General features: G+C 33.6%; 1 protein-coding gene across 2 annotated transcripts in view; it reads left to right on the forward strand.

The window, feature by feature from the left end:
* The first annotated feature begins 1,885 nt into the window (after positions 1-1,885).
* SOX5 (SRY-box transcription factor 5) overlaps positions 1,886-19,038 on the forward strand; it is a 402,681-nt gene continuing 385,528 nt past the window's right edge. Inside the window, exon 1 of one of the 2 annotated variants that reach the window (XM_058558649.1) lies at positions 1,886-1,962. In XM_058558649.1, coding sequence (XP_058414632.1) covers positions 1,925-1,962 — 38 coding nt within the window. In that variant the 5' untranslated portion in view covers positions 1,886-1,924. The remainder of the gene's footprint in view (positions 1,963-19,038) is intronic. The other variant, XM_058558648.1, reaches the window with a different exon arrangement.

Consider the following 19,038-nt stretch of genomic DNA (forward strand, 5'->3'; position numbering starts at 1 on the left):
GAATGAAGAATAAATTTATTAATATGAGAAGGTTAATAATTGATTTTGCTATTTGGAATATGTGTATGGTGTCTCGTTGTGTATGTCTAAAAAGTAAACTTACTGTCTGCCTGTCGCCAGGAAAAAAAAAAGTGGGACCTAATCAAACTGCCGTGGGGTCAACCCTTGTGGTTTTAAAGGCCCTTAATGTTGTCCAGCTGCAAAATAAAAGGAATTGGGAGGGGAAGTTGGAAGGAGTGGAGGGGGTTGGGGGGGAATGTGTGGAAAAGAACAGGGAGTCTGGCTTTTATTTTTTTTTTTTAAAGTGAGTTCAGTGCCAGCCTGGACATTGGCTGTGCAGACTATTGAGCCATTGTCTGCTCCATTTCCAGAATAGCCCCCAGTTAATCACTTCGGCTTTGAAGGGAATTTCCTCGTGGAATTCTCCACAGAAAATCTAATCAACTGACCTGCCCTCTCAACAATGGAAGGCTTTTTTTTTCTCTCTTTCCCTTATTGGGGCGGGCTCTGTAATGTAGCCTTTTGTGCAGAATGAACCCTCCCGGTAGGAGTGGAGAGTGTGTGTGAGTGACTGAGTGTGTGTGTGTGTGTGTGTGTGTGAAGAATGCACACTATCTCATGTTGGTGAGTGTACGCTTACTCCCTGACCAGATGCTGCAGTGCACGGGGCAGCCACCATCTCTGCATGCGTGTCTGTGTAAGTGCCTCTCTCTCTGTGTGTATGTGCCTCTGTCATTTCATGTCAAAGGTACATTACCTGATTACCTTCCTCGCCTGCCAGATTTTTATCTAGATAATTGGAACTGCTATGGAGGCTGTGCCTTGCCAGCCAGCTTAGGATCTGTAAAGCCATAGTTTGTCCACCTTGTTATCTGTGGTTGCCTGGGCAGAGGAAATTAAAGAGATCCACAGCCAGGGGAGCGCTTCCCACCTCTGACCTCCCCAGCAATCCCAAACAGGACAGTTTGTTAGTACCATCTTTTTGTTTTCATTTTTCGGTTTGGTTTGGGTTTTTGTTCCCCCGTGCGTGTGTTATTTTGGCATGTGGATACCTATTCCCCTCCACATCGCACATCGTGTTTTATGGAGTTTGGAGCTGAGGAAACTTTGGTTGGGTTGCCAGGACGTTCGCACCACTTTGTGGAAAGCACGAGCTAACAGTGAGACCGACAGAGTGAGTGACAAGTTGTTTACAGGTTTCCTTGAAGGGGCCTCTGCTATATTTCAATCTGTCAAAGTTGCTTTTCTTCCCTCAGAACAATGCCTGATTGTTGTGTGTGTGTGTGTGTGTGTGTGGGTGTGTGTGTTTCCGTGTGTGCACGGAGAGAGCCTGGAAAGGGGTGAGAGGAATAACAATTCTTTGTGTAAAAATGCTATTACTAACATTTAATTTTTTTGCTTTATTAGTTAATAAATGCAGTTTAATCGGGGTTCTGTTAGTATACAGATTTCTCTTTTAATCAGCAGCAAATGCATTTCAAAAATCATACTGTTTTGTGTGTGTATGTGTATGTGTGACTTTTATTATTTAGAGAGAGAGTATAGGAGACGTGTTAAATGAGGTGACTTCTCACATTCGGTGATGTCTAGAAGAGAGAATTAAAAGGAAAGGACAGGCACCCTGAGGTTGTCTAGTGCCTTGCAGCCCGAGCGTGCAGCTCCGCGGAGGGGGGAGCGGCTAGACCCCGATGCTGGAAGTGCGCTACCCCTTTAAGAGACTGGTCAAGGAGTCCTAGAAGAGGGAGGGGGGAGAAGGGGGGGGAAGAGAGAGAGAGAGAGAGAGAGAGAGAGATTGAGAGAGAGAGAGAGAAGAGAAGAGAGAGAGAAAATCAATTGGTTTAGAAGGTTTGGACTCACTTGACAGGTTCAGTTGGAGACGATCATAGGTGGCTGCTGTGACAAAGGGAAATTGTGCTTTTCCAGCATGCTTACTGACCCTGATTTACCTCAGGAGTTTGAAAGGTGAGTACAGTTTTCCCCCCTAATATATTGAAGTACAACTCTCCCATTTTACAGTAGTCTCTGAATCAATTGGAAGATGCTCCCCTAAAACGTGTTTGTTAGAAAAGCTTTTAGCTAGTATTTCTGCAGTCTTGTTAGCTGATTTTTGTTGTGATTGCTCGGACCAAACTGAACTGATTTGCAAAGTCTCTGAGATTTTTGCTAATGTTTTTAGGTTGCGTCCTCTAACAGGAAATTAAATGAACATTAAGCATCTCTCTCTCCCCCACTCACTGCTTTTCTCTATCTCGTTCACTCTCTTACTTTCTTCCTTCATTGATATTTTTCTCCCCTTCTATACCTTTTTAAATGCTTTTGTGCAGTGTTACTACTTTCAACATCTCTGTCTCTTAATTTCTGGGGTGACAGAAGCTTTTAGCAATGGTTAAAACGGAGGCTATAAGTTCCTATTTGATCCTTCTGTAAAACTTTGGAAGCTGCTCAGTAAAGCACATGACCTTTTGTTGATATAAGAGAGCAGATTTTTTTATAAAAAGAAAATTTAACATTACAGCCATCTATTAGTAGATTACACTTGAAATGTCAAAAAAAAAGGGAAATGGGGATGATCCCTTTCCGAGTTTTAGTGGCCACTTTTTGTGCTAGCTGTTTTAAACTGAATTTTGATTTACTGTATTTCTCCTTTTTGCTATGATGGGAATAAGTGTATTTGTAATTAAGTAGTTTCTATTTAGAGAAATATGTGCAATTCCTTCCATTTGATGCTGTTGCAAGTAAAGTAGGGCTTCGAAAGAATTTTAGCCCTCTTCGTGTTCCTATAAGTAAACACTGCAATTTTTAAATTTGAGTTCTTATCCCAGCATAAGTTCATTTTTTGGAACTATAAATAGAATTTTGTTTGCCATTAAAAAGCATTCAAACTTTGTATTCTGTATGGTGAATTAAAAAAAAAAAAAAAAAGCTAAAAAAAGCCAGGATGCATGATACCCAGTCGTTTTTTCATTTTCATGAAAGCTACCTTCTGTATAAACATTTGTTGTATCTGACTATGCAATGCAAGCTAGGTGCTAGACCAGCTGGTTAAAAATATGCTAAGTCAAGCTGTTCATCGCTCAAACGACTGAATTTGATATGAAAAGACGAAAAAAGAAAGGACAAAGATTAAAACATTCTAGAAATGAAGCAATGGAAGAGAAGAAGGGTATTGAGAATAAAATAATGCTTGAATTTGGTCACATATTACAGAAGTCAACATCAGATCAGGGAAGAAAGTAAAATAGCCAACATATATACTTTAATACTGTGCTCTTTCTTTTATTTCCTCTTCTTTTTTTTTTAATTAAGTTGCATCCTGACTAGATAATTCCAGGGAATGATTGAGCTTTCTTAACAGTTTAGAATTAATTTTTTTAAAGTTCTATATATTAACTCTTTAAAATAGTTAGCTTTTGTTTGCAAATATAGCCTATTTCCTATGTACATATCGAAGCTATTTATATTGGAACATACTATTGCTTAATGTAGCAGTTTGTTAATATACTACAGTAAGTTTTCTAGCCTGCGCAGAGTAGCACTTTAATGATAATATTCTTCTGCTCTATACTTTTTGAAAATAAAACTCCGAGTCTGATTTGTAAGCCTGCTAACAGACTGTTCCTATAAAAGGTAGTTACATATTAACAGGTTGTAGCCTATTTCTCTATACAGGCAAGCTTTCCTGCTGTGAACTTTATTTGTATTTTTTCAGTTATCTCTTTTTAAACTAAACTTTTCCCTTTCCTATTCTGATGCTCAAATCTCTTACAATTTTTTTTTTCCTCCTTGTGAGAATTTCATTTTTTTGTCATCCAGAGACATGCTTTTCTAACTGGCTAATTAAATAAGCAAGTGATAATCAATAGAGTTGTTAGTATAGATAGCATACTTGGAAATATTAGTAGCTAAAATACTTTTGAAAAATGTCATACCGTATAAAATTTCTTAATAATTTGCCCTGTGGTTGTAATTGGTAATACATAGAAAAATCTCAGTAAATCATTACTATTTGTTTACATTGAATTTGTACGGGTGAGTGTATCTATAGTCACTCACATAGAGTAAATCATGCAGACTCAATATTGAATATTTATATTCTCCAAAGGAGTTATATATGCTATAATTATACTATCATATGTAGTCAGCTTTTTTTGCCTTTTCAACTATTTGCAACTTTCATTGAATAAGTAGGTCATTTCTATTGAGTGTTAATTTTTATTGTTTGCTCACCTGCTGTAGATGAGTTATTCACTTAAACTTAGAAATCTGAAGAGAAGATTTCTAAATGTCTTTATGAAATAGAGAACTTTGCTCTAGAGAATTTAAATAAGCTGCTTGGGATTCATGTATTTTGAAAGTTTTGTGTGATCTTTTTTCTAATTTTATTGGTAGAATCTTTTTTATCTTCTATTATTCCTTTCCAACTATTTGGGACTTTAAGGAATATTCAACACTTAAATACCAGGATCAAAATTTGGATTTAGATTTGTTATGTCTGTATTATCAGCCCTATAAATGAACATGGTCAGTACTGTCAGGCTAATAAGCAGTTGTTCAATAATTTAGAAGTAGTAACAATTTCAATGTCTGTTAAAAAAATGTTCAGGAAGTAGAGCAAATTGACCATTGATTCTAAAAAGTAAAGAAGTTGAAATATTTTATTTTTATTTTGAAGCATCCCTGTTGTAACTGATTATGATTAATGAAAAACACAATTCCCAGGTGGGAGGTGAAAGGCAAACTATGTTCTAAGGAATTATTTGTAAGCAAAGTCTTTTACATCATACTATTTAGAGGAAACATAACTGGCAACTTGGTCTAAATGTTGGTAATAGTGTCATTAGAGTGAACGCTTGAACTCTCCTAAAAATGTTTAAAAGAAGACAGTGAATTTTTATATTTACCTGAAAACAAATAATAAGAAATTGTGACTTAAGGTTTTTCCTTCCAGAATGCCATCTATTTTTTCATATTCCTAGAATAAAAATATTTAAAATATTTACCTTAAATATATTAGTTTGTTTCTAATGAATGAAATAAGCAATTTTTGATACTGTCAATAATATTGAGTTCTATTTCTTTTTTATTTATATTTATCCTATTTGATTGTAATGTAATAGTTTTATGACTAAGCTACTTGTTACACTTTCTAATTGCTTTATGTTAGAGATTTAATTAAAAAGGAAGTGTAAGATGATTGCTTAAGAAGACAGTCTGATAATGTCTAGAAAGAAAAAAAGTTGGGATTGAAGGTAGTGGGATGAAGCAAATTAAGTTTATAATATCACCTATTTGATTGCTTCTCTCAAAACGGGTGCAGACAGCAGACTGCCTATTTTCTACATTTTGAAGGGAACATTACAAGGGTAAAATCTTCTGCAGTAAAAATTTACCTTATTTACTTTATATTCCCATCACATTTATTTGTGGTCATATTGACTAAAGAAATAATTTTTTCACATTAGGAAACTTTCAAGTGTTTTTCTGAAGAAAGAAATATACATCAGGTACTGTGAAAAACTAATTTGTAAAATTACCATGAAAAATTGCCATTAGCAGACTGCGAGAATATCTCTGACATTAGCGGTACTTTAATTACCTAAAGTTTGGCCATTGTAATAAAGTATTTATTACCTGGACAGATTTATTCAGCTTAATTAGAAACTTTTTCTTTTAACCATTGTGCTCATGAGTGATAAGTACATTCAAGTTAGCAGGTAAGCTCTAGGTGTGAATCAAAGGAAAGTTACGTGTTCACATTCTGTTACCTAAAGGCAAAGATAAACCTGTAAATTTGATATTATGTTTTCAGGATGTTCTGATATATGCCTTTTGTTCATTTTTATTTTTTATTTACTACTACTTTGTAGAGGAAAAGGTGCCTACAACTGATTGTAGATTTTAATTACCATCTCAGTAATTTACAAGCTGAGCTAAGATATTAGTTTGGAATGCAGCTTGCATGAAGCAGTGGACAAACTACACTCCTCTCACACTCACACTGGAGTGCTGTTCTGAAAACTTAGCAGGAGACCTGACTGATTACCAAGAACAATTAATGGTTAAATGTCAGGTGGCATTGTGTACTGCTCAGTGTTTAGCAAGTTGATAGATACGGAAATGTGTAAATGTTATGATTACTTCACATGTTGGTGTGTTCCTTTCTTATGTTTCTCAAATATAATTAGCATTTAATAAAGTATTTACCTGTTCTTCGGGAGCTTTTAACTAAAACCTGTATGTGTATCATACCTGAGAGGCAAATAATAAGACCTGTTCGAATGCTATAGCACATTACTCCTCCATAGAGTTGGAAGCTATTTCAAATGGATTACAGTTGTAATGCATTTAAAAAGCAAAATTACATTCATGGATAAAGTCTCATCTTTATTGTCTGTTCTTTCCACTATCAATTCCTCAGTCACCTAGTGAGTATATGTATAATGTAGATGCGTATTATGTAGGTTGAGCACACTTCCCTTTTTATAGATTAGTTAAATAAGAATAACTGATGGATTTTTGTTTTTCTCCATGATTTCTTACTCATTTGTAATTTCCATGACGTTAACTAACAAGAGAAATAAACCAATCTAGATATTTCTCTTGTACTAACTCACATATAGTTTAATAAGTCAGGTCTCTGCTCAGATGATGGCAGTCAGATAAGAAGATGTTCAAAGATTTAACCAAAACATGAAACATCTTCCTTTTAATGGAAAAATTTTGTTGAACAAGAAATGGACTGAAGCATAGCAAATTCCTCCTTGCTTCATTCATTCTGTCTTTTCATTTTCATTGATGTTAGTTAGCATCATGATTTATATTAAATATAAAATTTGAGTGTTTTATAGATGAACATGATCAAGTGATATTCCTAGAGAAGAAAAAATTTTAAAGACTGATACTATTTCGCCTAAGTGAATAGTGTTATTCGGACAGTCTTTAGCAGAATGCCTCATATTCCTTCATTTTCATCAGGAACTGATAATGGTTCAGGAGAAGACCTTTTATTCTTTCTGACTTCTGTGTTTTCTCCTGCAGTTTGGAAGCTGCACTCTCTTCCCGTTAGCATGATCTATTCTTCTCTTCACTTACTAGTTGAGAGTTTCTGGATCTCCTCTGGAGATACTGTGGCGTATGGTTCTGCTTGTCCAATAGGGGGGTGTTGCATTTCTACACGTTCAGTATCCTTTTCCCTTGGAGCCTGAGAGTAAAACCTCAGCAGTACTCCCTGCCTTTGCCAGCCTGAGGAGTGAGAGACTCAAAGTTGCTCCCAGCTCTCGAGCTTTCGTTGTAGAGCTGCATTCTGCTCAGTGGGCTGCCGAGAAGGACCAGACCGAAACAAGATTTAGAAGAATTCTGGTGAGATCTGTTTATAGGGATATGGTATTTTAAAAGAATGTAGTAAACAAACAGAATTGTGGCATAAACAAAGATAATTAGCATAAACAATGTCGTTTTAGGACAGGTGGTTTAAAAAAACAAACAAAACAAAAAACCCAAATATGAACCCAACTTGAATGCTGCCAGTTTGGAACCACTGAACCTTAATCTGTACTTCATGAGAATTACCCAGGTTTGTTGATAAACTTGTTAACATGCTTTTTCTGTTTCCTTTGTATCATTTTCCGGTCATTATGCCCTTTTGTCACCCAGCTTGAAAGTAATTAATCTATTACAAGGTAGTTTAAGGACTTTTTATCCATAAAACAAGACAGAAGGAAAATTAAAAACAAAAGCGTGTAGATGTTCATAGACATTTGAAATCAGTGTTGAACCTTAAATCAATTCAAACCCGAACTCGCCTCATTGTATTTCAAATCTCTTTTATCTAAGTAACATTTCAGTCACTTGGCTCTTTAGGGTTAATACATTTACTTTTATCTTACCTTAGAATTCAGAGATTTTTTTGCTGTAACTGAATCATCACTTGTGTTATATGTTAATTTCTAAGTGTTGCTTATTTCTTCCTATTTTTCTCTATGACTTAGTGAAGGTGGTGCAGCAGTGTATAAATGTAGCTGGTGATCATGCAATATGAGGATGCTAGTTTTGGTGAACCACATTATCTCCTATGCCGTCGTGATGCATTTTTATCTGGAGACATTTAGCTTTGCTACTAAATGACATTTCTTCTTAATGCCTTGTATTGAAATATTTTGACTTACATGATATGTGGAGTGTAGTGAACAGAAAGCTGTTTATTTTTCTTGCATTAAGGACCAAAGTTCTTTATTGAAGTTAAAAAGATGTTTTTCTCTGCATTTTCTCATGGAGAATGGGGACCAGAAATTCAAAGTAGGTATCTCTGGTATTCTGTAGCCCTTCTCTCTTCTGAAATGAAAGCATTTGTGAATGAGTTTTGGTTTCTTGGAGTTATAAAGATGTGTGTAAACTAGTAAACCATGTCTCATTCATGTGCTATGGAGATTTCTCGTAATTCAGGGACAAAAATAATTTGGCTACTAACGAATTAGGGCTACCTGCCAGTGCCAACACATACTGTAGGTAAGAGGAACACTATAAAGAAAAGCTGCTGGCAGCAGATCCGTTGAAACTTTCATATGTAACAGCGTTTCTATTTCTGCTCTTCACATCTTTGAAGGAATGTGTTTTTTAGAAAAGAAAATGTTAAAAAACAGAAGATAGGATCTTTCTTAAAAATGTATTAGTAGCTTCATTTTTAATATTTCTCATTGTGGAGATGCATAGGGTTTCATTATGTCCTATGCACACGTGCCTCCCCTACCCATCCCAATCATTTCTGTCACTTTGAAACCTAAGAATCAGATGAGAGAGGATAGATGTGATATGAAGAAATGAAATTCACTGCATAGAGTCAACAAAAAAACAAGGTACCCTGAGAACCTTATAAGATTTTTATATTGGCAGTTTAAGGGAGTTAGATCACTTGGGACCCCGAGCAGCAATTTCATAAAGGATATGTCCCCTCCTTTAGGGCTTTAGAAACATTATTGAGAAAAGAAGAGAAAGGGTTAACCTGCTTTGCTTGTTGATAATTTTTTAACCTAGTAGTAAAAGAGGACGCAGGCCCAAATAGTGTTTTCTTGATACTTTTAAAATCAAAATTTATTTTAAAATGTAGTAAATTATTTACTTTAGTACTGATTTTGTTTTTTTTTCTGTTTTCATATTAATTGGGATGAAGATACCAAGGGGGTAGGTTGTTTGAGAACTAGTTGTGGAACTTGCAGATATGATCTGTTAATTTGTCATTTTAAAGAATTTTATATTTATCTAATAACAGAGCATCCTAATGAAAAAGAAACGCAAAAATTGAAAATGAGAAATACGCCTTAACGTAAGAGAACACAGAATGAAAAAGTAATGCTTTATTTATGCTATTAATTTTTCGTTCACAGTTAATATAGGTTGTTTGACAAAGTTCTAAAATATTTTTGTTCTAATTCTGGAGTTAAGGTAGTACTTGTTTGCCTACAATTCTTCTTTTGGGTTATTTACCTGGACCAGAGTCTCTTGGGCAATAATTTACAAAGTCCAAAGACTTTTTTTACTCCTTTCCTGACGTCCCTTTGTTTCACTCCCCCCCTTTTTTATTTGCTATTAAGTTTCATCATATGTTTGAAAAGAGTTTGCAGGATGATGTCACATAAAATTAATGTTAACATTTATTTTTTTTGTCTGCACTACAAGAGATCTATGTTGAAGATTCATTAGGATAATGTATAGCATTCTTATTCTTTAGAGGAGAAAGGAAAGAACTTGTTCTCAAACTATTGAATTTTTGATTTGTTCACTAATTCAACTTTGACCTTGAATGAGTGATAACTGAATATACAATATCAGATTCCGATTGTCATCTCTCCCATAGTATTATCAGGATGTGAAGAAAACTTTTATGTAATATTCAAAGTACCATTAATCAAACAGAACACCTAGGAATGGAAAAACAAAGATAACAATGAATGCTATTTCTGAGGCAAGAACTTCTATTTCCCTCTAGTCCTAAACATAGCTACAATTTGGGAAATAGAGGCAAAGCTATTGTGTTTAGAGCCCTAAGGATTATGGGATTTAAATATGGTAGTGTAATTGTTCCTAAGAATTTTAGCATTACTGGAAAAATAAAATGGATCTAATTTGACCTATGAACAGTTTAGAAATATTTAATGCTTTAAAAGCATTTTTCTAGAGAAAGAAAAGCATATCCAAAAGATCCTGATAGCAATTTAAAGAATCAAAGTGAAGGAGCAGAATATATAGACTTATAAATAAATTAAGAGATAATTGGGAGTCACTAGCAGTTATGTGAAGAATTTATTTTTGGGACTGTAGTAGTTATACACATATACACATACAAAAGTTTTGAATACTGGAGAAACTTTTTCGCTTATAGGGTAATTGAATTTTGAATAAATTGATTTTGAATAAATCCTCCCAAATCTTGATGAAGCTGCAGTTTAGGGGAGAAAATCTTGAAATGAAGAAATATTTTATAGAAATACAAGCAAGATTCATTCCCACTTTCTCATTTACAACACAGAATCCTCATAGTCCCATGAGCTATAGGGACGTAAAATAGTATTCCAGCTTTAAAAAATCTGAAAGTGCTATTGTCGTGCAAATGGAAATTTTGAATTAAAGAAGTTGGGTAAATCAAGGTATGCTTGAGTAAAATCTGGGATATTTGAGATTTCTGGTTGAGATGAGAAAGTTGAGTGTTAGAGGCCTAAGGCATACATATCAAAAGGATATTTTTTTCTGGATTTTGAGTATTTCTCCTAAAGCATAGAACATTTTCTCTTTTTGTGGTAAAAATTTACATTTGTCAATATCTTCACTGATTTTTTTTTTTTTTTTGAAGTGTAACATAATAGAAGTGTTATTAGCTGGGTGTAAGATCTCAAGTTCTAGTTCTTCCCTACAGACTGATAAGATGCTTTAGGTCTTAGTGTATGCATCTGTAAAATGCGACGATAGGCTGGATAATTTCTACCTCCTCTCAACTCTAAAATTTCATCACTTTGAACTACATTTGAAAGATCCTTAGCTCCTTATTCTAATGGTCAGAATTACTGCATTGATGCAGCTATTTGGAGACAGAGTATCTCATATAACCAGCCTTTACGTGTGGATTCACTTCTCAATTCCATTGAGTGGTGGTGTGCAGGAACAAGTAACCATAGTATATTTTAGGAGTTTTTAATCTAAGTACTATGTATAATTCTTATTTAGGATTAAGTGCTCAAATTTGCTATGAACTATTTTGAAGCTAAGTGTTTCAAAAGATAAGATTCGTATTCTGTGTGTCAACTATTACAGATATTGTGAAAAATAAATTACATATGGATTACTAAATAAGGCACTGTGGGGGAATATGAAAAACATGAGAGTGGCATTTTAGGTCAAAGAGCTGAGAGTCTATTTTTAAGGATAAGGTAAAAGAAAAAAAAAGAAAAGATTAGACAGTAGAGCATTAGGACAACATGGGGGCTCTGGACAGTATGTGTCTTTATATGAATAAACAAAACGTTGGGCTGCAAAGTGGCGAGATCAACTAAGATTACAAACAGGTAGTCCAAATAAAGAATTTTAAGTCATTCTCAAAATAAATTAGACAACTATTAGCATCAGCATCAGGCCAGCCAACCTAATATGCATTAGTTGGTGTTTGGCAATTTTAAGAAGTGTTCAACTCTATGAAGCAAGGAGTAGAGGAACAACCAATGAAAGATGCATTGAAAAAGCTTTATTATCTGAGAGGACAAGCTTCACATATTGTTAATATCTTACATTCGGCAGATTGCATGCTTTTTTTTTTTAACACAATGTTTGGGAAAAAAAAGTGTTGTTATACCATCGGCAATATAATCTTTGACTACATATCCAAGGACCTTCCATGTTATCTATACTTTGAAAATATGACTATGGTATCATCAAGTCTTTGTACAAATTAGTTATAGGTTTAAAATATAGATTCATTTATTTGGAATAATGTAGGAATTGGCTGTATATAAATTAATTCTTTGCTTAATAATTATGATGTAGAATATTTTATTCTATTCCTGCCACTTTTAATTTAGGAATAAAGAATGGGTGTTATTCTCTTATTCTCTTTGTACTGATATAAAGGATTTTTAAAAAAAAAACACAAACAGAAAAGGACCTTATTGATCCAGAACTACATTTAGAACTAGGACTAAAGGGAAATGTGCAAATATCCTACTGTTAAACAAGAAAGAAAATTTGGAAATCATCCCAGTTGGGCAACTTACTGCTAATATATTTTATAACCTAGCATTTAGTGATATACAAAGTTGGCATATGTTCCTACAGTTTCTAAATCAAGAATTAAAAGTTTGTGATGTATAAGTCACTTTAGTTCCTTGGGTTTCAGCCATGCATCTATAAAATGGGCTTTAAAATGAGTATAAAATTATTTCTCTCTTGATGCTAATGACTCATCTTAAACTTATGAAAATTTATAAAAATATTTGGATATCTCTGAATGCAAGCCACTGAATTAGATCTTTGAAAACTAGGTTTAATTTTTGGCAAATGTAAAAATGATCACCACTTCAATAAAAATTATGTATTTTTGTTTGATAACATACTAGTTTGATATTTAAAAATTATTTTAGCATATAAAATACCTATAAGAAATTTACTGACTTATTTTTTAAAATTATGTAGTTAACGCAACTATAATTGTTTTAAATGCACTTATGATTACTGATCCCAGATAACTTGCACCTAAATAGCAGCAATATAACTATAGTTTCCTCTGACTGCTTACTGCTGACAACTAAATATCCCAAGAACACGTCTCTTCTCATTTTATATGTAGGAAACCTGATCCACTAAAAGGTTTTTTTTGCAAGTATCCGTATATCAAGTATTTATATAATGAATTTGCTGATTTAACATATTCCTATGGTTTAACCTATGTAAATTAAAATTCATTTATTTGTGTATAATCATAAAAATGAATCATTTTCTAGAACAAATTATTGGACAACAAAAAAGTGATTTTCTGCTAAAGTAAAAAAGGTCACAAACTATTTATTTTTGAAGTATTATTTGTACAAATATTTTGAAAGTTAGAAAATATTAAATAACTTGAAGAAACTTATCTATACAAATACAGTACATCCTAGATTTTCATAGTAGAAGTAACAAGAGGTTTTTGCATTAGCTACCTATTTCTTAGACTGTAGGTGAAGCTTGGGGAAATTTATAGATTTCTTTTTATGTGCAGCTTTATAACAAGCAAACAAAAACACCCAAGAAATAGAACCTTTATTTTTGATATAAAATTGTTTTCCACTGATATAATCTGTTGAAAACCAGAAGCCATCCAAAGTGCTGATACCAATTTAAGAAGATGATCTTTTGCCTTAATTATACATCTGGGAAATATTAGCTGAACATTTTGTGGAGAACAGTGAATACCTTATTTGCCAGTTGTCTAAAATGCTGCTAATGATCGACATAGTGCCAGTGTTTTGATGGCTAAAACCTAGGCTGAATATGAATACAAAGAACACAGTTGGGGGAAAAAAAAGTGCACATTTTATACAAAACAGATTTCAACCATCTGCTTGGCACTTAAGTTTGCGACTATAGGCGATATATGAAAGAGACCACTGTCCACGTTATGAATGGTATCACTTTTATTGGTACCTTAGAAAAACCATGGGGTTTTGAAAGCATATATAACCAATGATTTTCTTCAATAAATAATGAAAACAAGGGCTTCAGCCAAAATTTTGTTCCGTCTATAATCTCTTCTATGTCAGTCTTCTTTTCCTAGCAAAATGGGGTTTGCTAATAAAGTAGGTCTTAGTGCTATACCTCAGGATATTAAAATATGCCAGACAACACTACACAAGTGGCCCTTAGGACGACAACCCCAGATGGTTATGAGATAAAATACTGTTTGCTTTAGGAATAGTTTATATTCCTGAGTCGGTTGCCTGAATACTATGGTGCATGTCAAGTCAGCATGGAAGTTAATGGTCCAGAAGCACTTCTAAATTTAATGCTTTCCCATTTGTTCTGAATGTATAGTATTAAATCAGACCAGTGTTGTTTCATCACTTGCTCAGTACGGGAAAATCATCCTATAGATAGTAAATTATAGGCAAAATCTAATTATTTGACCCATTTCATTTACCTTAAAGTTATGGGAGAAGTCCTCAATAAAAGAATATTGGCAAATATTATATACTAGAAGCTTTTAAACTTGTAGAGTAGCTGGTAAGAGCTATTATAGACTGTTACTTAGCACATAGTAAGTAAAAAATAAATTTTTGACCAAGTTATTTGACCTATTTTATTTTCCTTAGTTGAAGTATATTTTGTATTTTTAAATATTAGGAAAATTGAACTATTAGAATGTGCTAGCTTATTGAATTGTTTATATTGTATTAATTCCCAAAGATATATTGAGACCTTTTTTAGCTCTTGAGGAAGAAGGATGTGATTTAGTAAAAAGTATCAAGAAATGCTCTCAGAATCCCTGTATATCTGTGCTTTCCAATATGATAGCCGCTAGCCACGTGCCACTATTGAGCTCTTGAAATGTGGCTAGTCTGAATTGAGATTAGCTGTAGGTATAAAATACACACTGGATTTTGAAGACTTAGTTTGAAAGAAAGGATGTAAAATACCTTACTGAGATTTTTTAATATTGATTATGTATTGAAATGACAATATTTGGACATGTTGGCTTAAACAAAATATGTTGTTAAATTTATTTTCACCTATTTCTTTTTACCTTTTTAATGTGGTTATTAGAAAATTTCAAATTACTTGCGTGGCTCGTATTTGTGGCTCACATTATATTTCTATTGGATGGCACCATTTTATGCCTTTCTGTGAAGGAAGGAAAATTAAAACTTCTATCTTTATCTAGATTCTGGTACTTCACATCTCAGTAGGGTAGCAATGAGTCAGAAAGCCTTAAATTTTTATTAACTGTCTTTCTTATTAGCTTTCTTCTACTTGAAGGTGAAATTTTATCACTTTTTAAAAAGATCTAGTAGTAACACTGACTTGCACAGATGTTTATATCATTTACCCAATGAATGTCAGTTTCTCCAAACTACCGTGGAGTTATAGTGGAAAAGAAGATGTTTGCTTAAGGATTATATAGATTATTTTAGAGATTACATGTTTGAAAAGGACAATTATATTTACTTTTTGAATTGCCACTAACTTCTCCACTGGGTTTTAAAGAAATTTGGGGTTGAGTAGGAATACCTTCAGCTTTTGCATCCAGTTGATACTACACACAGTTTCTAGAATTGACCCACAAGATATGATCCAAGCTCTTTCTATGGAGACATACTTATAGACGTAGATATAAAGATGGCAGTAACATTCAGTATGTACTTATCATGTGCCAGACTTAGCCTCACAATAATCATATTTGTTATCTCCATTTCACAAATGAAGAAAATGAAATGGAGAGAGTTGCCTAATTTCTCATGGGTAATAAGTGGCAGAGCTGGGGTACACCCAAATGCTTCACCTCCAGAGACCTCACTCTTAACCATCAAGTTGTAGTTTGATCTGAGTAATAAAGTGCTTTCAGAACTTTATAGTTTATTGTTTATGTTAGTGGCAGAAATGTCTTTATTCATTTAACAAATATATTTTAAATACCTGCTATACCAGGCATTATTTTAGTCACTGAATAAATATTATAAAAATGCAGACACAATAAATAACAAACAATGGTTGTGATATAAACTTATAATTTCTCCTCTCTGAATGAATTCATTCGTTCATGTCACAATGGCGCAAAGTGCTGTGCTAGGTGGTGGATGTCCAGACATCTGGACAATTATATTAAGGGTTTCTTGGTAAAGGCTACTTGGAACTGTTTTCGAGAGATTCCACTTTCTAATGCACGTTATAGATGGAAACTCCTTACTGTGAGAAGTGTAACTGTGTAAAATTTCTCAAATATCTCTTTCTTAGGTTTTTTACAATGGACTAGCTATTGAAATAATATCTTTAGGGACAGGCAGTGTCTTTACTCAAAAAGTTTATCTGATTAGTTTTTGCCATCTTAGTGGGCAGGAAACCTCTTTACAGTGTAGTAATGTTTTTTACAGTATAGTAATTTTATAGTAATTATGTCAGTGGTCACATCTTATATGGTGATATTAATATGGAAAACTTTGTGATGAATTGGTAAATAATGATATAATTAATATGATATTTATCCTTTGATCTAACTTGTAGCCATGACATACTAGTTTTATTGGGTAGCAGGCAGGGGTGTTGGTAATTTTGAGTAGAAAACTCAATCAGGTATGATAAAATAACGTGGCTGGTAAAAGGACTGCAGGTTCCTGGGAACAATAAGGCGTTTGAGAATGGAGATGAACCTCATGGTTTTACTCCATGGGATTTTTCAGTTTTACTCTTAAAGTAATGTATGTGAATGTGGAGTTGAATTGCCCCGTGGATCTCTGTTTTAAGTCTTATCTTTTCAGTGTTTTTCCATATATGGATAAGGCTGAGGCTTCTGGTGCTTTCTTTGATTTCTTGATACCTTACTATGGAGAAGCCATATAACTGTAGTTACGCGTGGGCTTTGGAGTCAGACTGCGTAAATTAATTCTACAACTCCACCACTTATTAGCTATGTGAATTTTGCAAGTTACATAAATGCTCCATGCCTTAATTTCTTCATCTCTGAAATGGGGATCATAATAATTTTCATCTTTTAGGTCATTTTACTGCTTAAATAAGAAAGCATGTATAACTTAGCATGCTCAATAAATGTGTATTATTATTTCGTTGAACAGGTTTTAATCATGTAGAAAGACTTCCAAGAATATTTCAGATAATGTGGCAAATAACATTGGATTGCATACGGACATATAAATATCAAGTACTTAGTAAATAATGTTGAAGCCAGTGGTTTGTACAGGATTTATTAGAACTGCGAGTACTTCCTAAAAGGATTAAAATGCTTAAAATATTTAGGTCATAGAATCACTTATATTTTACATATCATATATAGATAATACATATATTTATGCTATATAAAATATAATATACATATATTATAAAAATATATATTATACACAACATATATATGTTTATGTACATATATGTATAGATAGATAAGAGAGTGAAGAGAATTATTTCTAAAACCTTGGCTAAGAATAACTCTGTTGCTTGACAGTCCTAATGAAGTTAATGGTTATCATTTTCTGATAAAAAAACAAAAAAGCTTACAATTTTATCAGTAATCACAAGTGTTTTCGGGGGCCCCAGATGTCTGAGGGACTAATTTATTTTATGAATCCTTAAATTGTTTTCAATAGAAGTATTGCAGAAGATTCATAAGGCATTCTTCACATTGCCATTTTTAGTAGAGACCAGATAAGAGAAAGAATATTGAATGATAACTAACTTAGTGAAGGAAAGCATTTCTATAAGTAGCTAAAATAATGTTTGCCAGGTATGTAGATTTCCTGGTGAAAGGATACTGGCAGAGATCTAAGAAAAGGCTAACATGTCCCTTAAACTATCTTCTTTAAATAACAGTTGTTACATCCAAGCTGTTGCTAAGAGATGAGGAACAATCAGTTCTTGACTGAGTTGTATTCTTGCCTAGATTGAGGGCGCTCCCACCTCTGTCCTTAAATTGACTCTAGGTTTAGGAGACAATAGAGACATAGAGACAAAGCAAGAATTTTCCTCAGGAAACACTTTTGGAACTGCTTGAGTACCTGAAGAGCATCCCACTGAGACCCTAGAGTTTGGTATGGTACAATGTAGCAGGGGTTATCTTCATTTGAAACATGTTAAGGCTGTCTATTAATTAATTGTCCACTCTGATAAATGTGTTATTTCTGCAGATTTTGAGCAATATACCATCTCACTGGGTCCTCTGGATTGACTTAACTTTAAAAATCATGCCAAATTAACTAAATGAATTAAATTAGCAGATAATTTTATATGATTTCATATGATTTTGTAGCACATCTACAGTTAGAGTCATGTAGACACAGAAACATTTCCATCCTGATTTATTCATTTAAAAATATTTAGTGAATACTTACTATGTGAATAACTTGTTTGGCAAGATGAAAGTACACATCAATATGAATAGAGGAGTGAGAGGGAGTGGTGAATGCAGGAAAGAGTGTAGGATAAAAAAGACATTTACAGTTTATCACTTCATCAATATGAGAATATCATTTAAAAGTACCGCTATTTTCCATTTGCAAACTAAAGGATCCCCAAAACTGATGGTTTTGGTTTAGGCATAATTATTTCAGACCTGCTCTTTATGATGACATTGAGGCACTTACAGATTATGATGGCAAATCTAACTCAGAAGCCCTGAAGATTTTTGACTTTACATTGCTACAACTGAAAACATCCTGGTTATGATATGGAGTTCTTCTTAATGTTTCCCTTTCTTTTTTTATTTCAAAAAATTCTAAATCTATAGAAAAGTTGAAAGAGCAGTACAATGAGCATCCATATTCTTTCCAAGTTTCACTATTTATTAACTTTTGGCCCCTTTGCTTTTTCTTTCTCTGTTTCTTTCTTTTTTCTTTTCTGATTCATTTGCAAGTAGGACATTCTCCTACATAACCACAACAACATTAGCACATCCAAGAAAGTAACTTTAATACAGTAATATAATTTAATATAGTCCATATCCACATTTTCTAATTGTCCCAGTAATGCCTTTTATAGCTTTTTTTTCCTCTTTAAATCCAGGGTTAAGGCAAGCATCATGTATGGCATTTACTTGTCATGTCTCTCTAGGTCTCTTTTAATTGTAAATAGTCCCCTCCTATCTTTTTGTCTTGACATTTACATCAACATTTTTAAGAGTCCAGGCCATTTGTATCATATGGTATCTTACAATCTGGATTTGACTGGTTGTATCCTCATGATTAGATTCAGGTTAGGTAAGACAAGTGGGAGACCATTGTCCTTTTCTTCCCCCCCTCCCCAAAGGCCAGTACATGATTGTATATCCTAGTTGTAAGTCCTTCTAGTTCTTCTACATGAGCT

This window comes from Diceros bicornis, chromosome 17 (assembly GCF_020826845.1).
Source record: "Diceros bicornis minor isolate mBicDic1 chromosome 17, mDicBic1.mat.cur, whole genome shotgun sequence".
In the NCBI taxonomy this organism is placed as follows: Eukaryota; Metazoa; Chordata; class Mammalia; order Perissodactyla; family Rhinocerotidae; genus Diceros; species Diceros bicornis.